This window comes from Arachis hypogaea, chromosome 3, assembly GCF_003086295.3.
Source record: "Arachis hypogaea cultivar Tifrunner chromosome 3, arahy.Tifrunner.gnm2.J5K5, whole genome shotgun sequence".
NCBI lineage: Eukaryota > Viridiplantae > Streptophyta > Magnoliopsida > Fabales > Fabaceae > Arachis > Arachis hypogaea.
Window position 1 is genome coordinate 25,291,409 of NC_092038.1, and position 27,761 is coordinate 25,319,169.

At 38.6% G+C, this 27,761-nt stretch overlaps 1 protein-coding gene across 2 annotated transcripts in view; it reads right to left on the bottom strand.

The window, feature by feature from the left end:
• The window catches only part of LOC140182554 (uncharacterized), a 38,913-nt gene that overhangs the window by 10,746 nt on the left and 406 nt on the right, over positions 1-27,761 (bottom strand). Inside the window, exon 2 of one of the 2 annotated variants that reach the window (XM_072229580.1) lies at positions 20,974-21,655. The exons of the other annotated variant lie outside the window; for it this stretch is intronic. Within the exon in view, the coding sequence (XP_072085681.1) occupies positions 21,108-21,655 (548 nt within the window). The 3' untranslated portion in view covers positions 20,974-21,107. Of the gene's footprint in view, positions 1-20,973; positions 21,656-27,761 lie in introns of those variants that run through there. 2 annotated transcript variants of the gene reach the window in all.

A 27,761-nucleotide genomic window follows, 5' to 3' on the forward strand; every position in this document is an offset into this window, starting at 1 on the left:
TCTGGAATTCTCATTAAGATTTGATACCTTTTTCCACTTTATTTTCGAAAAATCCAAAAAAAATTACAAAATCATAAAATCCAAAAATATTTTTGAGTCTAGAGTTGATGAGCGGATAATTTATACGCTTTTTGGCATTGTTTTTAGGTAGTTTTTAGTAAGTTCAAGCTACTTTTAGGGATGTTTTCATTAGTTTTTATGTTAAATTCACATTTCTGGAGTTTACTATGAGTTTGTGTGTTTTTCTGTGATTTCAGGTAATTTCTGGCTGAAATTGAGGGACTTGAGCAAAACTCTGAAGAAGGCTGACAAAAGGACTGCTGATGCTGTTGGAATCTGACCTCCCTGCACTCGAAATAGATTTTCTGGAGCTACAGAACTCCAATTGGCGCGCTCTCAACGGCGTTGGAAAGTAGACATCCAGAGCTTTCCAGCAATATATAATAGTCCATGCTTTATTCGGAAATTGACGACGTAACTTGGCGTTGAACGCCAAGTTCATGCTGCTGTCTGGAGTTAAACGCCAGAAAAACGTCACGATCCGGAGTTGAACGCCCAAAACACGTCATAACTCGGAGTTCAACTCCAAGAGAAGCCTCAGCTCGTGGATTAATCAAGCTCAGCCCAAACATACACCAAGTGGGCCCGGAAGTGGATTTATGCATCAATTACTTACTCATGTAAACCCTAGGAGCTAGTTTATTATAAATAGAACATTTATCTATTGTATTAGAAGTCTTTGATCATTCGGTCTTGTGACCACATGGGGGCTGGCCATTCGGCCATGCCTGAACCTTTTACTTATGTATTTTCAACGGTGGAGTTTCTACACACCATAGATTAAGGGTGTGGAGCTCTGCTGTACCTCAAGTATTAATGCAATTCTATTTTCTTTTATTCAAATCTCTCTTATTCTTATTCCAAGATATTCATTCGTACCCAAGAACATGATGAATGTGATGATTAAGTAACCCTCATTATCATTCTCACTTATGAACGCACGTGATTGACAACCACTTCCGTTCTACATGCAACAGAGCTTGAATGTGTATCTCTTAGATTCCCCAACAGAATCTTCGTGGTATAAGCTAGATAGATGGTGGCATTTATGAGGATCCGGAAAGTCTCACCTTGTCTGTGGTATTCCGAGTAGGATCCTGGGAATCCGGAAAGTCTCACCTTGTCTGTGGTATTCCGAGTAGGATTCCGGTAATGAATGACTGTGACGTGCTTCAAACTTGCAAGTGCTGGGCGTTAGTGACAAACGCAAAAGAATCAAGGGATTCTATTCCAGTAGGAGCGGGAACCAACCAGTGATTAGCCGTGCTGTGACAAAGCGCGTGAGCGTAGTTTTCACTGCAAGGATGGGATGTAGCCATCAACCATGGGTGATGCCTCCAGACGATTAGCCATGCGAGTGACAGCCGCATAGGATCATTTTCCCGAGAGGATTGAAAGTAGCCACCGCTGATGGTGAACCCCTATACACAGCTTGCCATGGAAAGGAGTAAGAAGGATTGAGTTGAAGCAGTGGGAGAGCAGGCGTCCTTGAGCCATACAGTATCTCCATTCGCTTATCTGAAATTCCCACCAATGAATCTGCATGAGTATTCTATCCCTTTTATTATTTATTTTCTTATTTCTATTTTCGAAACCATAAACCAATTTTAATCTGCCTAACTGAGATTTACAAGGTGACCATAGCTTGCTTCATACCAACAATCTCTGTGGGATCGACCCTTACTTACGTAAGGTTTATTACTTGGACGACCCAGTACACTTGCTGGTTAGTTGAACGGAGTTGTGTCCACTCGTGCCAATTTCAAATTCCATAATTTTACAATGAGTGCAACTCAAAGAATAGTGATCACAATTTCGTCCACCAAGTTTTTGGCGCCGTTGCCGGGGATTGTTCGAGTATGGACAACTGACGGTTCATCTTGTTGCTCAGATTAGGTAATTTTCTTTTCAAAAACTTTTTCAAAAATTTTTCTTTTCTTTTCGTTTTTCCAAAAATGTTTTTCGAAAAAAAAATTTTAAAAATACAAAAAAATTAGAAAATCATAAAAACAAAAAAATATTTTGTGTTTCTTGTTTGAGTCTTGTGTTAATCTTTAAGTTTGGTGTCAATTGCATGCTTTTAAAATTTTTCTTGCATTCTTTTCGAAAATCTCATGCATTCATAGTGTTCTTCATGATCTTCAAGTTGTTCTTGATAAGTCTTCTTGTTTGATCTTGATGATTTCTCGTTTTGTGTTGTTTGTTGTTTTTCATGTGCACTTTTGCATTCATATTTTCCATGCATTAAAGATTTCTAAGTTTGGTGTCTTGCATGTTTTCTTTGCATTAAAAATTTTTCAAAATTATGTTCTTGATGTTCATCATGATCTTCAAAGTGTTCTTGGTGTTCATCTTGACATTCATAGTATTCTTGCATGCATTCATTGTTTTGATCTAAAAATTTCATGCATTGAATATTTTTGTTGTTTTTCTCTTTCATAATTAAAAATTCAAAAAATCAAAAAAATATCTTTTCCTTATTTTCCTCCAAATTTTTGAAATTTTGGGTTGACTTGGTCAAAAATTTTTAAAATTAGTTGTTTCTTACAAGTCAAGTCAAAATTTCAATTTTAAAAATCTTATCTTTTCAAAATCTTTTTCAAAAATCATATCTTTTTCATTTTTTTATAAATTTCGAAAATTTCAAAAATCTTTTTCAAAATATTTTCAAAATCTTTTTCTTATCTTTATATCAAATTTTCAAAAATTAGCTAACAATTAATGTGATTGGTTCAAAAATTTGAAGTTTGTTACTTTCTTGTTAAGAAAGGTTCAATCTTTAAGTTCTAGAATCTTATCTTGTAGTTTCTTGTTAGTTGAGTCTTTTTAAAAATTAAATCTTTTTCAAAATATCTTTTTATTAAAATTTTTATCTTATCTTTTTATCTTTTATCTTATCTTTTTCAAAAATTTTATCTTTTTCAAAATTTGATTTCAAATCTTTTTCAATCAACTAACTAACTTTTTGTTTGTTTCTTATCTTTTTCAAAACCACCTAACTACTTTTCCCTCTCTAATTTTCGAAAATTCTCCCTCTCTTTTTCAAAAATTCTTTTTGTTTTAAATTTTAATTTTAATTATATTTTGTCTTTGATTTTCGAAAATTACTAACCTCTTTTTCAAAAATTATTTTCGAAATCTTCCTTCTCTTTTCTTCTTCTATTTAATTATTTAATTACTAACACTTCTCTTCACCTCTCGTCATCTAAAAATCCGAACTTATTATATCCCTTGTGTTTGGATTCTTCTACCCCTTTCTTCTTCTACTAACATAAAGGAATCTCTATACTGTGACATAGAGGATTCCTCTTTCTTTTCTTGTTTTCTTCTCTTTCATATGAGCAGGAACAGGGAAAAAAGCACTCTTGTTGAAATTGATCCAGAACCTGAAAGGACTCTGAAGAGAAAATTAAAAGAAGCTAAATTACAACAATCCAAAAACAACCTTTCAGAAATTTTCGAACAAGAGAAGGAGATGGCAGCCGAAAATAATAATAATAATGCAAAGAGAGTGCTTGGTGACTTCACAAAGCCAACGTCCAAGTTTGATGGAAGAAGCATCTCCATTCCTGCCATTGGAGCCAATAACTTTGAGCTTAAGCCTCAACTAGTTGCATTAATGCAACAAAACTGCAAGTTTTATGGACTTCCATCTGAAGATCCTTATCAGTTTTTAACTGAGTTCTTGCAGATCTGTGAGACTGTAAAGACGAATGGAGTTGATCCTGAAGTCTACAGACTCATGCTTTTTCCTTTTGCTGTAAGAGACAGAGCTAGAATATGGTTGGATTCACAACCTAAGGATAGCCTGGACTCCTGGGATAAGCTGGTCACTGCCTTCTTGGATAAATTCTTTCCTCCTCAAAAGCTGAGCAAGCTGAGAGTGGATGTTCAAACCTTCAAGCAAAAAGATGGTGAATCCTTCTATGAAGCTTGGGAAAGATACAAGCAGCTGACCAAAAGATGTCCATCTGACATGTTTTCAGAATGGACCCTATTAGATATATTCTATTATGGTCTCTCTGAATTTTCGAAAATGTCATTGGACCATTCTGTAGGTGGATCTATTCACCTGAAGAAAACGCCTGAAGAGGCTCAAGAACTCATTGACATGGTTGCAAACAACCAGTTCATGTACACCTCTGAGAGGAATTCCGTGAATAATGGGATACCTCAGAAGAAAGGAGTTCTTGAAATTGATGCTCTGAATGCCATATTGGCTCAGAACAAAATGTTGACTCAACAGGTCAACATGATCTCTCAAAATCTGAATGGATTGCAACATACATCCAACAGTACTAGAGAGGCAGCTTCTGAAGAAGCTTATGATCCTGAGAACCCTGCCATGGCAGAGGTTAATTACATGGGTGAACCATATGGAAACACCCATAACCCATCATGGAGAAATCATCCAAATTTCTCCTGGAAGGATCAACAGAAGCCTCAACAAGGCTTTAACAATAGTGGACGCAATAGGCTGAGCAATAGTAAGCCATATCCATCATCTTCTCAGCAACAGACAGAGAATTCAGAACAAAACACTTCTAATTTAACCAATATTGTCTCTGATCTGTCAAAGGCCACTTTCAGTTTCATGAATGAAACAAGATCCTCCATTAGAAATTTGGAGGCACAAGTGGGCCAGCTGAGTAAGAAAGTTATTGAAACTCCTCCCAGTATTCTCCCAAGCAATACAGAAGAGAATCCAAAAGGAGAGTGCAAGGCCATTCATTTAATCAAAGTGGCCGAATGCACTAGGGAGGAGGAGGACGAAAATCTTAGTGAGGAAGACCTCCTGGGACGTCCTTCAAGCAAGAAGGAGTTTCCTATTAAGGATCCAAAGGAATCTGAGGCTCATACAAAGACCATAGAGATTCCATTAAATCTCCTTCTGCCATTCATGAGCTCTGAAGATTATTCTTCCTCTGAAGAGGATGAAGATGTGACTGGAGAGCAAGTTGCTCAATATTTAGGAGCTATCATGAAGCTGAATGCCAAGCTGTTTGGTAATGAGACTTGGGAAAGTGAACCTCCCTTGCTCATTAGTGAACTAGATACTTGGATTCAGAAAACTCTACCTCAAAAGAAACAAGATCCTGGCAAGTTCTTACTACCTTGTACCATTGGCACCATGAGCTTTGAAAAAGCTCTATGTGATCTAGGGTCAGGGATAAATCTTATGCCACTCTCTGTAATGGAGAAGCTGGGGATCATTGAGGTACAACCTGCCTTGTTCTCATTGCAATTGGCAGATAAGTCATTGAGACAAGCTTATGGAATAGTAGAGGACGTACTAGTAAAGGTTGAAGGCCTTTACATCCCTGCTGATTTCATAATCTTAGACACTAGGAAGGAAGAGGATGATTGCATCATCCTTGGAAGACCTTTCCTAGCTACAGCAGGAGCTGTGATAGATGTCAACAGAGGTGAATTAGTCCTTCAATTGAATGGGGACTACCTCGTGTTTAAGGCACATGGCCATCCCTCTGTGACAAAAGAGAGTAAGCAGGAAGAGCTTCTCTCAGTTCAGAGTCAAGAAGAGCCCACACAGTCAAACTCTAAGTTTGGTGTTCAGACCCCATATCCAAACTCTAAGTTTGGTTTTGGGACTACACACTAACATTGACCTGATCACCTTGTGGCTCCATGAGAGCCACTGTCAAGCTATTGACATTAAAGAAGCACTTGTTGGGAGGCAACCCAATTTTATTTATCTAATTTTTATTTTTATTGTTATTTTGTGTTTTATTAGGTACATGATCATGAGGAGTCACGAAAAAATAAAAAAAAATTAAAAAAACAGAGTCAAAAACAGAAGAAAAAATTTTTTTCACCCTGGAGGTCGCGCAGACTGGCGTTCAACGCCAGTAAGATGCATCTGGCTGGCGTTCATCGCCAGAACAGAGCACCATTCTGGCGCTGAACGCCAGAAACAAGCAACATCCTGGCGATGAACGCCAGAAATGTGCCTAGAGGAGACAAGCAGGCGTTGAACGCCAGCAACAAGCATGAAACTGGCGTTTAACGCCAGAAACATGCATTACATGGGCGTTGAACGCCCAGAACGTGCACCAATGGGCGTTTAAACGCCAGAATGATGCACGAAGGCATTTTACATGCCTATATGGTGAAGGAATGGTATTTCTTTTCACCTCAGGATCTGTGGACCCCACAGGATCACCTCAGGATCTGTGGACCCCACAAGATCCCCACCTACCATATTCCCACCTTTTCTTTTAATCCTAATCACACTCTCCTAATCCTAATCTCATTTCACCCTTTCCCATATCAAATTTCCCAAAAACCTTCACCAATCACCTCAATTCCTCTTCCCAATTACCCCATTCACCTTTCACATCAATCCACTCTTCCCCATAAACCCCACCTACCTTCATAAAATTCAAATTCAACTTCCCACCCATTCCCACCCAATATGGCCGAACACCCACCCTCCCCTCTCCCTATAAATACCCTTCCATTCTACTTCATTTTCACACAACACAACCCCTTCTTCTCCCACATAGCCGAACCTATTTCTTCCCCTCTCTACCATATTCTCTTCTTCTTCTTCTTCTCCTCCTTTCTTTCTTGCTCGAGGGCGAGCAAAATTTTAAGTTTGGTGTGGTAAAAGCATAAGCTTTTTGTTTTTCCATTACCATCAATGGCACCTAAGGCCGGAGTATCCTCTAGAAAAGGGAAAGGGAAGACAAAAGCTTCCACCTCCGAGTCATGGGAGATGGAAAGATTCATCTCCAAGAGCCATCAAGACCACTTCTATGATGTTGTGGCAAAGAAGAAGGTGATCCCCGAGGTCCCTTTCAAGCTCAAAAAGAATGAGTATCCGGAAATCCGACATGAAATCCAAAGAAGAGGTTGGGAAGTCCTAACCAACCCCATGCAACAAGTCGGAATTTTAATGGTTCAAGAGTTCTATGCCAATGCATGGATCACTAGGAACCATGATCAAAGTATGAACCCGAATCCAAAGAACTATCTCACAATGGTTCGGGGGAAATACTTAGATTTTAGTCCGGAAAATGTGAGGTTGGCGTTTCACTTGCCTATGATGCAAGGAGATGAACGCCCCTACACTAGAAGGGTCAACTTTAATCAAAGGTTGGACCAAGTCCTTATGGACATATGTGTGGAAGGAGCTCAGTGGAGAATAGACTCCAAAGGCAAGCCAGTTCAACTAAGAAGACTGGATCTCAAGCCTGTGGCTAGAGGATGGTTGGAGTTCATTCAACGCTCTATCATTCCTACTAGCAACCGATCTGAAGTTACTGTGGATCGGGCCATCATGATTCATAGCATCATGATTGGAGAGGAAGTGGAAGTTCATGAGGTCATCTCCAATGAACTCTACAAAATAGCCGACAAGTCCTCCACCATGGCAAGGCTAGCCTTCCCTCACCTTATATGCCATCTATGTTACTCAGCTGGAGTTATCATAGAAGGAGATACCCCCATTGAAGAAGACAAGCCCATCACCAAGAAAAGGATGGAGCAAGCAAGAGAAGCTCCTCACGGCCCTCAAGAAGTGCATGAGGAAGCTCATCATCAACAAATTCCTGAGATACCTCAAGGGATGCACTTTCCTCCCAACAACTATTGGGAGCAACTCAACACCTCCTTAGAAGATTTGAGCCATAATGTGGAACAATTAAGGGTGGAACATCATGAGCACTCCATCATTCTCCAAGAAATAAGAGAAGATCAAAGAGCAATGAGGGAGGAGCAACAAAGGCAAGGAAGGGACATAGAAGAGCTAAAGAACATCATTGGTCCTTCAAGAAGAAGACGCCACTAGAGGTGGATTCATTTCTTGTTCTTTATTTCTTTCTGTTTTCGGTTTTTAGTATTTATCTATGTTTTGTGTCTTTATTTCATGATCATTAGTATGTAACCATGCCTTAAAGCTATGAATAAAATCCATTAATCCTTCACCTCTCTTAAATGAAAAATGTTTTAATTCAAAAGAACAAGAAGTACATGAATTTCGAATTTATCATTGAATTTAATTTAATTATATTGATGTGGTGACAATACTTTTTGTTTTCTGAATGAATGATTGAACAGTGCATATGTCTTTTGATATTGTTGTTTATGAGTGTTAAAATTGTTGGCTCTTGAAAGAATGATGAACAAAGAGAAATGTTATTGATGATCTGAAAAATCATGAAATTGATTCTTGAAGCAAGAAAAAGCAGTGAAAAAGAAAGCTTGCGAAAAAAAAAAAGTGGCGAAAAAAAAATAGAAAGAAAAAGCAAGCAGAAAAAGCCAATAGCCCTTAAAACCAAAAGGCAAGGGTAAAAAGGATCCAAGACTTTGAGCATCAATGGATAAGAGGGCCCAAGGATATTAAATCCAGGCCTAAGCGGCTAAATCAAGCTGTCCCTAACCATGTGCTTGTGTCATGAAGGTCCAAGTGAAAAGCTTGAGACTGAGTGGTTAAAGTCGTAATCCAAAGCAAAAGAGTGTGCTTAAGAGCTCTGGACACCACTAACTGGGGACTCTAGCAAAGCTAAGTCACAATCTGAAAAGGTTCACCCAGTTATGTGTCTGTGGCATTTGTGTATCCGGTGGTAATACTGGAAAACAAAGTGCTTAGGGCCACGGCCAAGACTCATAAGTAGCTGTGTTCAAGAATCAACATGCTTAACTAGGAGAGTCAATAACACTATCCGAAATTCTAAGTTCTTAGAGACGCCAATCACTCTAAACTACAAAGGAGAAAGTGAGATGTCAAAACTGTTCAGAAGCAAAAAGCTACAAGTCCCGCTCATCTAATTAAATTAATATTCATTGATATTCTGAGATTTATAGTATATTCTCTTCTTTTATCCTATTTGATTTTCAGTTGCTTGGGGACAAGCAACAATTTAAGTTTGGTGTTGTGATGAGCGGATAATTTATACGCTTTTTGGCATTATTTTTAGGTAGTTTTTAGTAAGTTCAAGCTACTTTTAGGGATGTTTTCATTAGTTTTTATGTTAAATTCACATTTCTGGACTTTACTATGAGTTTGTGTGTTTTTCTGTGATTTCAGGTAATTTCTGGCTGAAATTGAGGGACTTGAGCAAAACTCTGAAGAAGGCTGACAAAAGGACTGCTGATGTTGTTGGAATCTGACCTCCCTGCACTTGAAATGGATTTTCTGGAGCTACAGAAATCCAATTGGCGCGCTCTCAACGGCGTTGGAAATTAGACATCCAGAGCTTTCCAGCAATATATAATAGTCCATACTTTATTCGGAAATTGACGACGTAACTTGGCGTTGAACGCCAAGTTCATGCTGCTGTCTGGAGTTAAACGCCAGAAAAACGTCACGATCCGGAGTTGAACGCCCAAAACACGTCATAACTCGGAGTTCAACTCCAAGAGAAGCCTCAGCTCGTGGATTAATTAAGCTCAGCCCAAACATACACCAAGTGGGCCCCGGAAGTGGATTTATACATCAATTACTTACTCATGTAAACCCTAGGAGCTAGTTTATTATAAATAGAACATTTATCTATTGTATTAGAAGTCTTTGATCATTCGGTCTTGTGACCACATGGGGGCTGGCCATTCGGCCATGCCTGAACCTTTTACTTATGTATTTTCAACGGTGAAGTTTCTGCACACCATAGATTAAGGGTGTGGAGCTCTGCTGTACCTCAAGTATTAATGCAATTCTATTTTCTTTTATTCAAATCTCTCTTATTCTTATTCCAAGATATTCATTCGTACCCAAGAACATGATGAATGTGATGATTAAGTAACCCTCATTATCATTCTCACTTATGAACGCACGTGATTGACAACCACTTCCGTTCTACATGCAACAGAGCTTGAATGTGTATCTCTTAGATTCCCCAACAGAATCTTCGTGGTATAAGCTAGATAGATGGCGGCATTTATGAGGATCCGGAAAGTCTCATCTTGTCTGTGGTATTCCGAGTAGGATCCTGGGAATCCGGAAAGTCTCACCTTGTCTGTGGTATTCCGAGTAGGATTCCGGTAATGAATGACTGTGACGTGCTTCAAACTTGCAAGTGCTGGGCGTTAGTGACAGACGCAAAAGAATCAAGGGATTCTATTCCAGTAGGAGCGGGAACCAACCAGTGATTAGCCGTGCTGTGACAGAGCGCGTGAGCGTAGTTTTCACTGCAAGGATGGGATGTAGCCATCAACCATGGGTGATGCCTCCAGACGATTAGCCATGCGAGTGACAGCCGCATAGGATCATTTTCCCGAGAGGATTGAAAGTAGCCACCGCTGATGGTGAACCCCTATACACAGCTTGCCATGGAAAGGAGTAAGAAGGATTGAGTTGAAGCAGTGGGAGAGCAGGCGTCCTTGAGCCATACAGTATCTCCATTCGCTTATCTGAAATTCCCACCAATGAATCTGCATGAGTATTCTATCCCTTTTATTATTTATTTTCTTATTTCTATTTTCGAAACCATAAACCAATTTTAATTTGCCTAACTGAGATTTACAAGGTGACCATAGCTTGCTTCATACCAACAATCTCTGTGGGATCGACCCTTACTCACGTAAGGTTTATTACTTGGACGACCCAGTACACTTGCTGGTTAGTTGAACGGAGTTGTGTCCACTCGTGCCAATTTCAAATTCCATAATTTTACAATGAGTGCAACTCAAAGAATAGTGATCACAATTTCGTCCACCAAGAGTCTCATTTTAAGTTTGGTGTCAATTGCATGCATTCATTCATGTGTCTTAAGGATCTTCAAGTAATTCTTGATGATTTCTTACTCTGATCTTTGAATTCTTTTGACTTGAGTGTTTATGTGTCTCATATAGTGTCAGTAGTATGCAAACTGCTAAGTTTAGTGTCTTGCATGCATTGTTATTTGATTTTAGTTGTATTTTGATTTTTCCTTATCATTAAAAATCCAAAAATATTTCTAAATTGTGTCTTCTCAAGTCAATAATACAGAGAATTGAAGATTTAGAACATACTGCAGAGGAATTATACAGAAAAAGCTGGGCGTTCAAAACGCCCAGTGAAGAAGGACAAACTGGCGTTTAAACGCCAGCCAGGGTACCTGGTTGGGCGTTTAACGCCCAAAAAGGTAGTGTTTTGGGCGTTAAACGCCAGAATGTGCACCATTTTGGGCGTTTAACGCCAGGATGGCACAAGAGGGAAGATTTTGTTTTCAAATCAAATTTTTTTCAGGTTTTCAAAATTTTTTAAAATCAAATCTTTTTCAAATCATATCTTTTCAATCATATGTATTCAAAATCAATTTCTTTCTATTTTCAAAAAAACTTGCTATCAATTAATGATTTGATTCAACATTTCAAGTATGCTGCCTTTTCTGTTGAGAAAGGTTTAATGTTTGGATCATATCTTTTCTTGATAGCCAAGTCATTAATTTTTAAAATCAAATCTTTTTAAAATGTTTTTCAAATCATATCTTCTCAATCACATTCTTTTAAAAACTAATCATATCTTCTTAACCACATCTTTTTCAAAATAGTTTTCAATCAAATCTTTTTTATTTCTAATTTCAAAATCTTTTTCAAAAATCACTTGATTTCTTTTCCACTTTCATTTTTGAAAATCAATTAGTGTTTTTCAAAATTGTTTTCAAAATCTTTTACTTAATTTTCGAAAATTACTTCCCTTCTTCTCACATCCTTCTATTTATGGACTAACAATATTCCTTAATGCAAAATTCAAACTTCATCTTCTTTGATAAGTTCGAATTTTCTACTTCTGCCTTCCATTTTTCTTTTCCTCTGACACCTCAAGGAATCTCTATACTGTGACATAGAGGATTCCATATTTCCTTGTTCTCTTTTCTTTCTTATGAGCAGGAGCAAAGACAAAAGCATTCTTGTTGAGGCTGACCCTGAACCTGAAAGGACCTTGAAGCGAAAGCTAAGAGAAGCTAAGGCACAACTCTCTGTAGAGGACCTAACCGAATTCTTCAAGGAAGAAGAACTCATGGCAGCCGAAAACAACAACAATGCCAACAATGCAAGGAAGGTGCTGGGTGACTTTACTGCACCTACTCCCGATTTCTATGGGAGAAGCATCTCTATCCCTGCCATTGGAGCAAACAACTTTGAGCTTAAGCCTCAATTAGTTTCTCTAATGCAACAGAATTGCAAGTTCCATGGACTTCCATTGGAAGATCCCCATCAATTCTTAGCTGAATTCTTGCAAATCTGTGACACTGTCAAGACTAATAGGGTTGACCCTGAGGTCTACAGACTTATGCTATTCCCTTTTGCAGTAAGAGACAGAGCTAGGACATGGTTGGACTCACAACCTAAAGAAAGCCTGGACTCTTGGGAAAAGCTAGTCAATGCCTTCTTGGCAAAGTTCTTTCCACCTCAAAAATTGAGTAAGCTTAGAGTGGAAGTCCAAACCTTCAGACAGAAGGAAGGAGAATCCCTCTATGAAGCTTGGGAAAGATACAAACAATTAATCAGAAAGTGTCCCTCTGACATGCTTTCTGAATGGAGCATCATAGGTATTTTCTATGATGGTCTCTCTAAACTATCCAAGATGTCTTTGGATAGCTCTGCTGGAGGATCTCTTCATCTGAAGAAGACGCCTACAGAAGCTCAAGAGCTAATTGAAATGGTTGCAAATAACCAATTCATGTACACTTCTGAAAGGAATCCTGTGAACAATGGGACTAGTCAGAAGAAAGGAGTTCTTGAGATTGACACTCTGAACGCCATATTGGCTCAAAACAAAATATTGACTCAACAAGTCAATATGATTTCTCAAAGTCTGTCTGGAATGCAAAATGCACCAAGCAGTACTAAGGAAGCTTCATCTGAGGAAGAAGCTTATGATCCTGAGAACCCTTCAATGGAAGAGGTGAATTACATGGGAGAACCCTACGGAAACACCTATAATCCTTCATGGAGAAATCATCCAAATCTCTCATGGAAGGATCAACAGAGACCTCAACAAGGTTTCAATAATAATAATGGTGAAAGAAACAGGTTTAGCAATAGCAAGCCTTTTCCATCATCTTCTCAGCAACAGACAGAGAGTTCTAAGCAGAATAACTCTGACTTAGCAACCATGGTCTCTGATCTAATCAAAACCACTCAAAGTTTCATGACTGAAACAAGGTCCTCCATTAGAAATTTGGAGGCACAAGTGGGTCAGCTGAGCAAGAAAATTACTGAACTCCCTCCTAGTACTCTCCCAAGCAATACAGAAGAAAATCCAAAAGGAGAGTGCAAAGCCATCAATATGGCCGAATTTTGGGAGGAAGAAGAGGCAGTGAACGCCACTGAGGAAGACCTCAATGGACGTCCACTGACCTCCAATGAGTTCCCCAATGAGGAACCATGGGAATCTGAGGCTCAAAATGAGACCATAGAGATTCCATTGAACTTACTTCTGCCATTCATGAGCTCTGATGAGTACTCTTCCTCTGAAGAGGATGAGTATGTCACTGAAGAGCAAGTTGCCAAATACCTTGGAGCAATCATGAAGCTAAATGACAAGTTATTTGGAAATGAGACTTGGGAGGATGAACCCCCTTTGCTCACCAAAGAACTGGATGACTTGTCTAGGCAGAAACTGCCTCAAAAGAGACAGGACCCTGGGAAGTTTTCAATACCTTGTACCATAGGCACCATGACCTTCAAGAAGGCCTTGTGTGACTTAGGGTCAAGTGTAAACCTCATGCCTCTCTCTGTAATGGAGAAGTTAGGGAACTTTGAGGTGCAAGCTGCAAAAATCTCACTAGAGATGGCAGACAATTCAAGAAAACAAGCCTATGGACTTGTAGAGGATGTTCTGGTAAAGGTTGAAGACCATTACATCCCTACTGATTTCATAGTCCTAGAGACTGGGAAGTGCATGGATGAATCCATCATCCTTGGCAGACCCTTCCTAGCCACAGCAAAGGCTGTGATTGATGTTGATAGAGGAGAGTTGATCATTCAAGTGAATGAAGAATCCTTGGTGTTTAAGGCTCAGGGATATCCCTCTGTCATCATGGAGAGGAAGCATGAAGAGCTTCCCTCAAAACAGAGCCAAACAGAGCCCCCATAGTCAAACTCTAAGTTTGGTGTTGGGAGGCCACAACCAACTTCTAAGTTTGGTGTTGAACCCCCACATTCAAACTCTAAGTTTGGTGTTGAGAGGTTCCAACATAGCTCTGAGCATTTCTGAGGCTCCATGAGAGTCCTCTGTCAAGCTAATGACATTAAAGAAGCGCTTGTTGGGAGGCAACCCAATGTTTTATAATTAACTATTTTCTTTTGTTATTTTATGTTTTTTTTTTTGTAGGTTGATGATCATGAGAAGTCACAAAATCAATGAAAAGAGCAAAAATAGAATGAAAAACAGGAAGAAAAACAGCACACCCTGGAGGACGCACCTACTGGCGTTTAAACGCCAGTAAGGTTAGCAGGTGGGCGTTTAACGCCCAGTCTGGCACCATTCTGGGCGTTTAACGCCAGAAAGGGGCACCAGACTGGCGTTAAACGCCAGAAAAGGGCAAGAAGCTGGCGTTAAATGCCAGAAATGGGCACCAGCCCGGCGTTTAACGCCAGAAATGGCTAAAAACGCAATTTTGCTTGCCATTTGGTGCAGGGATGACTTTTTCTTGACACCTCAGGATCTGTGGACCCCACAGGATCCCCACCTACCCTACCACTCTCTCTCTCTTCTTCACCCATTCCCCAATCACCTCAACACCTCTTCCCCATAAAGCCTTCACCTATCAAACCCCATCTTTCTCTTCACCACTCACATCCATCCTTCATAAAACCCCACCTACCCCACCATTCAAATTCAAACCACTTTCCCACCCAAACCCACCCTCACTTGGCCAAACATCACCCTCCCCCCTCTCCTATATAAACCATCCTTCACTCCTTCATTTTCACACAACCTCACCACCACTTCTCCCCCTTTTGGCCGAACACAAAGCCATTCCCTTCTTCCTTATTTCTTCTTCTTCTACTCTCTTCTTTCCTCTTTTGCTCGAGGACGAGCAAACCTTTTAAGTTTGGTGTGGTAAAAGCATTGCTTTTTGTTTTTCCATAACCATTTTTGGCATCCAAGGCCGGAGAAACCTCTAGAAAGAGGAAAGGGAAGGCAAAAGCTTCCACCTCCGAGTCATTGGAGATGGAGAGATTCATCTCAAGGGTGCATCAAGACCACTTCTACGAAGTTGTGGCCTTGAAGAAGGTGATCCCCGAGGTCCCTTTTTCACTTAAAAAGGGTGAATATCCGGAGATCCGACATGAGATCCGAAGAAGAGGTTGGGAAGTTCTTACCAACCCCATTCAACAAGTCGGAATCTTGATGGTTCAAGAGTTCTATGCCAATGCATGGATCACCAAGAACCATGACCAAAGTATGAACCCGGATCCAAAGAATTATCTTACTATGGTTTGGGGAAAATACTTGGTTTTTAGTCCGGAAAATGTAAGGTTGGCATTCAACTTGCCCATGATGCAAGGGGATGAACATCCTTACACTAGAAGGGTCAACTTTGATCAAAGGTTGGACCAAGTCCTCACAGTCATATGTGAAGAGGGCGCCCAATGGAAGAGAGATTCAAGAGGGAAGCCGATTCAATTGAGAAGGCATGACCTCAAGCCCGTGGCTAGAGGATGGTTGGAGTTTATTCAACGCTCAATCATTCCCACTAGCAACCAGTCCGAAGTTACCATAGACCGGGCTATCATGATTCATAGCATCATGATTGGAGAAGAAATAGAAGTTCATGAGGTTATAGCTCAAGAACTCTATAAGGTGGCGGACAAGTCCTCTACCTTGGCAAGGTTAGCCTTCCCTCATCTCATGTGTCACCTCTGTTATTCAGTTGGAGTTGACATAGAGGGAGACATCCCTATTGATGAGGACAAGCCCATCACCAAGAAGAGGATGGAGCACACAAGAGACCCCACTCATCATGAGATCCCTGAGATGCTTCAAGGGATGCACTTTCCTCCACAAAATTATTGGGAGCAACTAAACACCTCCCTAGGAGAATTAAGTTCCAACATGGGACAACTAAGGGTGGAGCATCAAGAACACTCCATCATCCTCCATGAAATTAGAGAAGATCAAAGGATCATGAGAGAGGAGCAACAAAGACAAGGAAGAGACATTGAGGAGCTCAAGCACTCCATAGGATCTTCAAGAGGAAGAAAGAGCCGCCATCACTAAGGTGGACCCGTTCTTTAATTTCCTTGTTCTTTATTCTTCTGTTTTTCGAAAATTATGCTTATGTTTATCTATGTTTGTGTCTTGTGATCATTAGTGTCTTAGTGTCGATGCCTTAAAGTTATGAATGTCCTATGAATCCATCACCTTTCTTGAATAAAAAACGTGCTTAAGTGAAAAAGAGAAGAATTGCATGAATTTTAAATTTTATAACAGTTTAATTATTTTGATGTGGTGGCAATACTTTTATTTTCTGAATGTATGCTTAAACAGTGCATATGTCTTTTGAATTTGTGGTTCATGAATGTTGGCTCTTGAAAGAATGATGAAAAAGGAGACATGTTACTGAGGATCTGAAAAATCATTAAAATGATTCTTGAAGCAAGAAAAAGCAGTGAAAATATATATATATATATATATTTTTGAAAAAAAAAAGAGAAAAAGAAAAAAAATTCGAAAAAAAAAATAGAGAAAACAAAGAAATAAAGTTGTGATCCAAGGCAAAAAGAGTGTGCTTAAGAACCCTGGACACCTCTAGTTGGGGACTCTAGCAAAGCTAAGTCACAATCTGAAAAGGTTCACCCAATTATGTGTCTGTGGCATGTATGTATCCGGTGGTAATACTGGAAGACAGAGTGCTTTGGGCCACGGCCAAGACTCAATAAGTAGCTATGTTCAAGAATCATCATACTTAACTAGGAGAATCAATAACACTATCTGGATTCTAAGTTCCTAAAGAAGCCAATCATTCTAAATTTCAAAGGATAGAGTGAGATGCCAAAACTATTCAGAGGCAAAAAGCTAAGAGCCCCGCTCATCTAATTAATACTGATCTTCATAGATGTTTTTGGAATTCATTGCATATTCTATTCTTTTTATCTTATTTGATTTTCAGTTGCTTGAGGACAAGCAACAATTTAAGTTTGGTGTTGTGATGAGCGGATAATTTGTACGCTTTTTGGCATTGTTTTTAGTATGTTTTTGGTATGATCTAGTTAGTTTTTAGTATATTTTTATTAGTTTTTAGTTAAAATTCACTTTTCTGGACTTTACTATGAGTTTGTGTGTTTTTCTGTGATTTCAGGTATTTTCTGGCTGAAATTGAGGGACCTAAGCAAAAATCTGATTCAGAGACCAAAAAGGACTGCAGATGCTGTTGGATTCTGACCTCCCTGCACTCGAAGTAGATTTTCTAGAGCTACAGAAGCCCAATTGGCGCGCTCTCAACGGCGTTGGAAAGTAGACATCTTGGGCTTTCCAGCAATATATGATAGTCCATACTTTGCTCAAGATTTGATGGCCCAAACCGGCGTTCAAAGTCACCCTCAGAAATTCCAGCGTTAAACGCCGGAACTGGCACCAAAATGGGAGTTAAACGCCCAAACTGGCATAAAAGCTGGCGTTTAACTCCAAGAAGAGTCTCTACACGAAAATGCTTCATTGCTCAGCCCAAGCACACACCAAGTGGGCCCGGAAGTGGATTTTTATGTCTTTTACTCATCTCTGTACACCCTAGGCTACTAGTTTTCTATAAGTAGGACCTTTTACTATTGTATTTTCATCTTTGGACATCTAGTTCTTAGATCATATCTTGGTAGCTATCTTCATTTTATGCTATCTTAGATCATTGGGAGGCTGGCCATTCGGCCATGCCTAGACCCTGTACTTATGTATTTTCAACGGTGGAGTTTCTACACACCATAGATTAAGTTGTGGAGCTCTGCTGTACCTCGAGTATTAATGCAATTACTATTGTTCTTCTATTGAATTCCGCTTGTTCTTGTTCTAAGATATCACTTGTTCTTCAACTTGATGAATGTGATGATCCGTGACACTCATCATCATTCTCACCTATGAACGTGTGACTGACAACCACCTCCGTTCTACCTTCGATTGGGTGAATATCTCTTGGATTCCTGATACACGATGCATGGTTGATCGCCTGACAATCGAGTGCTCGCCTGACAAACGAGCCAGCCATTCCGTGAGATCAGAGTCTTCGTGGTATAGGCTAGAACTGATGGTGGCATTCAAGAGAATTCGGAAGGTCTAACCTTGTCTGTGGTATTCTGAGTAGGATTCAATGATTGAATGACTGTGACGTGCTTCAAACTCCTGAGGGCGGGGCGTTAGTGACAGACGCAAAAGAATCACTGGATTCTATTCCGGCCTGATCGAGAACCGACAGATGGATAGCCGTGCCGTGACAGGGTGCGTTGAACATTTCCACTGAGAGGATGGGAGGTAGCCACTGACAACGGTGAAACCCTTGCTTAAGCTTGCCATGGAAAGGAGTAAGAAGGATTGGATGAAGACAGTAGGAAAGCAGAGAGACGGAAGGGAAGGCATCTTCATACGCTTATCTGAAGTTCCTACCAATGAATTACATAAGTATCTCTATCTTTATCTTTATGTTTTATGCGTTTATCACCATACCCATTTGAGTTTGCCTGACTGAGATTTACAAGGTGACCATAGCTTGCTTCATACCAACAATCTCTGTGGGATCGACCCTTACTCGCGTAAGGTTTATTACTTGGACGACCCAGTACACTTGCTGGTTAGTTGTGCGAAGTTGTGTTTATGCCATGGTGTTGAACACCAAGTTTATGGATTATTTGAGTTGTAGTGATCACAATTTCGTGCACCACTCAGCCCAAACATACACCAAGTGGGCCCCGGAAGTGGATTTATGCATCAATTACTTACTCATGTAAACCCTAGTAGCTAGTCTAGTATAAATAGGATAAGTTACTATTGTATTAGACATCTTTTGACAGTTTAATCTTTTGACTTTGTAGTCTTTGATCATTTGGTCTCTTGATCATTCAGGGGGCTGGCCATTCGGCCATGCCTGAACCTTTCACTTATGTATTTTCAACAGTGGAGTTTCTGCACACCATAGATTAAGGGTGTGGAGCTCTGCTGTACCTCAAGTTTCAATACAATTATTATTACTTTCTATTCAATTCTCTTTTATTCTTATTCCAAGATATACGTTGCACAACACTTTGATGAATGTGATGATCCGTGACACTCATCATCATTCTCACCTATGAACGCGCGTGACTGACAACCACTTCCATTCTACCTTAGGCCGGGCGCATATCTCTTAGATTCCCCAACAGAATCTTCGTGGTATAAGCTAGATAGATGGCGGCATTCATGAGGTTCCGGAAAGTCTAAACCTTGTCTATGGTATTCCGAGTAGGATTCTGGGATTGAATGACTGTGACGAGCTTCAAACTCCTGAAGGCTGGGCGTGATGACAAACGCAAAAGAATCAAGGGATTCTATTCCAACCTGATTGAGAACCGACAGATGATTAGCCGTGCTATGACAGAGCATAGGACCATTTTCACTGAGAGGATGGGATATAGCCATTGACAACGGTGATGTCCTACATACAGCTTGCCATGGAAAGGAGTAAGAAGGATTGGATGAATGTAATAAGAAAGTAGAGATTCAAGAGGAGCACAGCATCTCCATACGCCTATCTGAAATTCCCACTATTGATTTACATAAGTATTTCTATCCCTTTTATTTTCTATTTATTATTAATTTCGAACTCATCATAAACCAATTTAATCTGCCTAACTGAGATTTACAAGGTGACCATAGCTTGCTTCATACCAACAATCTCTGTGGGATCGACCCTTACTCACGTAAGGTTTATTACTTGGACGACCCAGTACACTTGCTGGTTAGTTGAACGGAGTTGTGTCCACACATAGGTGCCATAATAATGATTCCATACAACAACAAAGAATACTACATTGATGTGATCATAATTTCGTCCACCAGGCAGCTAAAGGAAGTTCCTCGTTCCCTTTGAAATCGCATTTATACATTCTGAAAAATTCGTTGTCATGTGATCATACCAACGACCTTCATCATAATGTTAAAGCCATAAATCCTTCCTAAAATGAAGAGCCCAATCTAACATGTCCCGGGATAACCCACCCAAAGTATCCTAGTACCAATCGCAACCCTCCTTGCTTGGACTATACACTGTATCCATAATGTACCTCTTACTCTCGGCCAATTTGAACCGTGAGTTGAAGTTTGAAGCCATGTGACGTATGCAATAAGCATGATGTGCCAAGCAAGGATTCCATCCACTGTTAAGTGCATTTAGTGCAGTGCAAATTCCTACGATCTATTAGATATGAGAAGAAGTCCCGGTTGCCGAGTAACATACTGCCTCAAATTCGATAGGAAAAATGACCATGACTCATTTGTCTTAGACTTGACTAATACAAAAGTTATCGGCAGAATGTTGTTATTACCATCTTGAGCCATGGCAATTAATAGTACTCCTCCATACTTTCAGTACAAGTGTGTCCTATCCATTGATACAAAAGGTTTGTAGTAATTAAATGCCTCAATGCAATGAGAGAATACCCAAAAGACCTTATCAAGCTGGCTCCATTCTCCATCAACCATGTCACTTCCATAATAAAGAACAGCAATGCAATCGTGAATCGTACCTGAGAGGCATTCCTGCAAAACTTGTAATATGCCATGTGTCTTGTTGTATGACGCTTTTCAGTCACCATAAATCTGAGCAATCGTTTTTTGCTTTATCATCCACACATTTCGATATGATGGTTTGAAATGGTAACTCTGATGCACTGCACTTTGCAACACCGGGATAGACACAGATGGACCAGTCTTTATTACAGGTAGGATGACCTTGCAAATCAAACTACTATCCAACTGAGCACGGTTCTGAGACATGGTTAGTGTTAAACAGGTGTATGCTCTACTAAACTTACACACTTTCCTACAAAATACTCGTGCATGTCAACATTCAGTACAAGACATAATTAACATAATAGTCTTTAATTTCATCAAAACTAACACATAAAATATACTAGTAGTTCAAGTTCTGATGTAGTGCCACACGAAGACTCCATGGACAACCGTTGGTGAATTGCTTGCAACGACAATGGTATTTGAGCCTATCCGACTCCAAAATTTTGTACTCTGCATTCTTTCGCATACTGTAGTCCTTCACCGCCATTAGAACAACATTACAGTTCCTGAACCTATGGCCAATCTGAAATTCCAGCCCATTATTGGTATTGTAATCCTCCTCTTGGCTGGCATTGAAAAGATCATCTAGCTGCATTGCGTTCAAATTCAAAGTGTGATAATGACTTGAAACTTTTGATAATTGAGAAATGGGTAAATAAGGATGCATGAGAAACCGAGCACCACCGCCGATGGGAGTCTCCAGCACATACTCATCAGAGGAAGAAGTCTCGTTGGACGACCCAAACCCAACAACATAATCTGAATCGCCTTCTCTATCATCTTCTTCGGCACTATCACGAGGCTGGGGGTAGTGGATTGGTCTTGCATCCAGCGGGACTACTTGAGGACTCAAACAGGATAGCCTACCTCCAACTTGTATTAATCCTATATGAATAAAATTATATCCTTGATTACTATGTGCTTTTAATCTATCCTCTTCTAAAATGGTAATTGTCTTATTGTGACTTATTCTAGGATAACTATACTCTAGTATGAATGTCATAATAGTTTCTTTTTCAGAAAGATCTCTTTTTATATACTTCATTTTTATCTATTATAGGTATACTCTAATTATGAAAACTTTCTTCTAACTTAGCTATTTCTAACTCATTTTTAGTTCCGGAGGTTGATGCTTCACTATTATCAGTTTTTATTACTAAAGAATTATTTCTACCTAGATTTAAATAACTCATCGTTCTCAATAATTTATCCATTTAATGGTTAAAACTTTGTGAGTTACGGGACCACCCTCGTTGACCAATGGATTCACTGCCTGAGCTATTGGAAGATTTTATTTAAGTTCAGTGAATTCTTTCAATAACATTAAATTTATATCGTTTATTTTTGTTTTATCTGTTGTTAATTTAGTGAAATTAGAATTCGATTTTAATTAACTGCAATGTTGAGTTTTACTTATTCCTTCCAAATTAGTTTTTGAATTAGTTTCACCTTATGAATTCAACAAGTTATCTTCTTTATTAGGATAGTGTTATTTTCTTTGAGATCAATTGGAATTTGCTTCTTTCGTAGTTTGTGCAGTTATATTCCAGGTTGATTTTCTATCTCTGAGTATAATGACTTGGTTAAGCTGTATGCCGGACTTATTTTTTCAAAGATAGAGTTTTAGAACAGAAGTGGGAAAAGGTTACCTAGTGGGCGGTAAAAACTCAACATATTCAAACTTTAGCTAGTTTATATTTTGGGTAAAGTATATTTTTTGTCCTCGAAGTTTGTCAAAAGATTCAAAAATACCCCTAAGTTTTATTTTGTTTCAATTTTGTCTCAAAAGTTTTCAATTTGCATCAAATATATCCCTGACAACTAAATTTTAAAAAAATTAGGACTAATCCAACAATAATACATCATAAATATGTTTGATTTGCTTGTGTTAAAGATTGTTCTTGTGAAGTTATTCCTGAATCAGTCATAATTTATTTGAAAAATTAGTCGTTACGGGTAAATTTAATGCAAATAAAAAATTTCTAGGACAAAATTGAAACAAAATAAAACTTAGGGGCATTTTAAGAATTTTTAGCAAATTTTAAGGACAAAAAATTATACTTTATCCTTATATCTTCTATTTGGTTTAATTATATATTTAATTTCGATTAACTAGTGCTAAATATTTTTTTGTGCAAGAGAAATTTATATGAGAGAAGACCCATGATACCATAATCAAGAAGATCTTCGACCATTAGATGGCTAGGCGGCTTCAGCAGATATTTCTGGACGTATGTGAGAGGCACTGCCACCTCACTCAGTGGCTTTGCTCGGATGTTAAAAAGGCTCTCTACATCTACTGGGAGACTGATGAGGGGTTCAGGTATCGCCGAGCCACAAACAGAGCTAACAGTGCATCGGCCATGTTGTCGAAGTATACTAACAGGTGAGTAATTTTCATGAGACAAAGGCCAGACTAGTATGTAGCTTTTTTTATTTTGTTGTTAAGTTCGTTTTGTCTTTGACACATAATGTCATTATTACTTAATTTAATATATTGTTTTAATATGTGTAGTCTAAGTCGTTGGATCGTGATGTGATGATGGCGGAGACCTTCAAGTATACTCACATCTTGAAGGAGAACAAGGAGAGATTTGCTGATCAGTAGTCTGCAGATTATTATGTGAGTAAACGTCATGTGATATAAAGTTTAACATGTATTCGTTTTCAATTAACTATCATCATAATCATAAAATGTGTTACACAGGAGTCCTACACGCAGGGATTGGAGGCTACAACCCAACAATATAAGCATATTGGAGAGGACGACAATAACTTTGCTGATTCAGTCATCGATCCTGATACGGTTTGGCGCAAGACTGCATTTGAGCCGTAAAAGAATCACGCCTACGGGCTGGGATCATTTTTTGTCAACAACCTTCGCACCTCTATATTGAGGGCTTCATCTGCCTCTGCCACTAGCCCTGTCGATCCCGAGGACATCATCGATTTGATGGAGCATGTGCAGAATCTCACCCAGAGCCTTCACCAACAAGCTAAGCAGCTACAACAGTCTAAGAAGAGGTATAACGAGATCCTCATATGCGTGTCAGGCACAGATTTTGTCAGGCTGGAGCTTAAACATGAGTTGGAGCGGATTCAGCAGATGCAGCAACAGATGGTGGTGTATCACGAGCAGGCACCGATATCACCGCCTAGACCGCTGCCTCTGTAGGACCAATGGGATGGCGACGATGACTATCAGTATCTGTAGTGATTAAGGTTTTGTTCTGCTCTATTTGATTGTATCTTATTTATTTGACTTATTATTTTATACGTACACTTGATATTTAATAAAATTCTTATTTGATTTCTCTTATTTAGAATTTGACTATTAATTGTATATTGAATTTACCTTTAGATTTACCAGAGAAAAAATCCAACGGTAAGTGGCACAAAACAATAAAGTGTGGCGCCAAAATTACTGGCGAAAAATTTTCACCGGTAGCCAAATATATTTTGGGCCGCAGAATCTGTCGCAGAATCCACCGATAACTACCGTCGAATTGACGAGGGTTATACCATCGGATTTTTTTCAACGGTAAATTTGAAAAATTCGACGGTAATATGTTTACTGGTAGATTATTTTTAGTATTCCGCCAGTAAACTCAACGGTATTCAACGTTTTCTTGATTTTTTTTTCAAAATAAAAAGGTAAAATGCATTAGTAGAGGAATTTCACAACTGGTTCTCATGAATAATGATAAACTCGATGACTGGACCAAGAGCGGCAAAAGAAACAAACAAACTCCCCAACACAATCAAACTTTGACAAAGTTGCTTTCTTCTGATACTTACTGATGAATCTGTAATTGATGATGAATTTTGGTTAAGATTGAATGGATTTCATCATATAAACTTGCACTTATTCCCTTTAATAGCATGTTTTTGAATCTTCCTCCAAAATTTTGCTTGGTTATGAAAATATGCTCTTTTGTGCTTAGTTTGATCTATTTTTATTCCAATTGCCTTCCATTCGATACCTTGATGTGTTTGTGAGTGATTTCAGGTGTATAAGGTAGGAATAGAGTGGAGAAAATGGAAGAAGAGCTTGCAAAGTGGAGGAAACTTGAAGAATCAAAGGAGTTGAGCTCAGAAACGTGTACGTGCGCACAGCCTCTTGTGCGTCCGCACAGGAGCCCAAGTAGAGCGCGTAGATTGTTTCGAGCGCGTCGCACGTCCAGTCAAGCATCGCCTAATGTGCATGCGCACAGCTACTCGTGCGTGCGCACAGGTTGAGAATTTTGCAAAGTGTGCGGACGCACACGTCTGTGCGTCTGCACAGGTGTCCGCGCATGACCTCATTAGAAAAGCACGTGACTCACGATTTCAAGGATTTGGAGGCCCATTTCTGAAGTCTTTTAACTCATATTGGAGGGGAAATGAGACACACAACATAGCATAGCATTAGTATAATTTTTAGGAGTAGAATAGCAAGCTTTTTAGTTTTAGTTTTCTCTAAGTTTCTTATCTTCTCCATTAGGGTTTTATTAGGGTTTTACATTCCAAGTGCCATTTCCATTTTTAATCATTGGATTTTGCTAATCTCATTGTAAGTATTCTCTTGTTATTACTCTTTTTAGTTATATTGTTATTACTCTTTCTTCTAATTCAAGTTATAGTTCAATTTTGCTTCTCTCTTGCAATTTCACTTTCTTGTTGATGAATTTGGTGTTTGATGTTTGTTCTATGCTTTCTTATGCTATTCTTGTTGATTGAGATCAATTGTTGCTTTTGGTTTCAAATTATTTCTCATTTTCCTCATGTTTAAGCTTTTTGCCCACCAAGTGTTTGACAAAATGTCAAACATAGTTTTAGGCTAAATTTTTGTCTCTTGGCTTGGGTAAAGTGAGCACTTGCGTTCCTAGAGTTGGAATGTCCAACATTTAGTGTCAATTCTTAGGTTGTTAATTGTTCTTGTTCTCACTAACACTAAGTTGTTGCTAAAGCAATTAGCAAGCAATTTAGGATTTGTGGGTTAAGAACACTTATACTCATTTAACTTACCTTCCGATGTGAGGGTTGATCAAGTGAGATTAATCCAACATAATTGGCATAGTTGTGATTCCAACAAGAAAAGAACCCTTAGCTCACTCCAAGCCAAAACCCCTTTTTATGCTTTCAATCTTTCATACATTGCTATGTTAATCTCTTTTATACTCTACTTGTTTATATTACATAGTTGGTTCTTTAATTTCTTCATTAATTCAATCATTACAATTTTGCATGTTCTTTTATTGCTTTATATGTTCATTTTTTCATTGACAACCCCTTGATCACTACAACCGGAATTTGCACACTCATTGCCTCTTAAGTGCTTCCTTGGGAGACGACCCGGGAATTAAACACTCCCGATTTATATTTGGTTTGAATTGTGATAACATTTGATCGACGGTCAATGTGTTGGGTTAGGACTATACTCACAACGCCAATTCCATTTTGATGATCAAATTCCCAACCTATGTAATTTGGTCGTTCATCACTTACCTTGGATTTGTCAAAGTCGCTTTCTTCTGATACTTACCTTGGATTTGATTCTAACTCTGACAGAAGTTGGAGACTTCAACTAAAAAGCAAAAATAGAGGCAGATGAACCGCCGAAACAATGTTGTTGACCGTGGTTTTGGTGACAGTGAAGAAACCAATTTTTTCCTCTCATCAGATCCACCAATATCTCTAACACCACCCTTGTTCTCCCCTTCCAGAACCTTGTCCTCTTCTCGTCCTCTACCACTACATCTACTGAAACAAACGCAGGTTGGGTGTCCGGTGACCTTTAGATCCTGTAGTGACGTGTAGTGTTAGGTAGATTAATATCTTTAATGAGGGCTCTGATATGGCTGCTTTGTGGATGATCACTAATAGAGGTGCAGAATTGAATGGAGCTTGATGTTGATGGCGTCGGAAGACGAGGTGATAGAGGCATCCTAGGTGTGGACGGCATAGATGGTGAGGAAGGAGAAGGGGTAGAGGATGAGGAGGTGGGAAGAGGGAGAAGAGATGGTGGTTGCAATTAGATTAGGTATAATTTGGGGGGGGGGGGGGTTTAACAATGCCATATCATTACTCAGTATACCATCTCTCTATTTTCATTTGCAACCTCAGCCAATTTCGTTGATGGAGAAATCCTTCTTTACGTATGAGCACCTTGGTAATGTTTTTAAATTTATTAAGGATATTTTTGTTAGCGCAAAAAATTTTTGGGGGCGCTTTTGTGGTTAACCCTTTTGAGGTTTTCTATTTGACCAAATCAAATTACATACGAGATCACAGAATATTTTATTCGACCGATAGTCTAATTCAATTTTTAGAATCATGGTTGGTTGTCTTTTGAAGTCGTGCTTCAAAGGTGAATTGTTTGCTCATATTCGATTTTTGAGGTTATTTAAGATTTTCTCACGTTCTTATTTCACCTAATTTACTTATATTATTTATAAAAGAATTTCTTAGTACATTAAACAATTGAGTAAACATAGATAACAATTAATGAAATTATTAATTTATATAATGCTAGGTTACCAATATTTTTAAACCAACATCAGCCAACTTTTTACAAATTAGAATTTATATTAAATTATACATCCTAAATCATAAACCCATCATTTTAGACCTTAAATTATAAATTATTAAATAAAGTTCTTCTAATGTTGACTTACTAAAAATTGATTATCTAAATTTTTTTATTAAATTATATTTAAATTCCTTAATAATTAAAACTCAATTTAAGGTACTGTAGGATTAACTTTTTTTACTTGTCCAAAATAAGTTGATGATGCATTTTCAATTTAGAAAACTACAATTAAAACAATGACAAATAATTTAAATTTAAGTATAATGAAAATATAAGATTGTTTACAAATCTATACCAAACAATATCAGAAAGAATGATGTAGCTATCATGAAAGTATCTTAAACAATTACAAAACAATTGCAAAGTTTGAACAATTATATAAATTGAATTTTCCAAATAACAAAACAAACAACTATAACA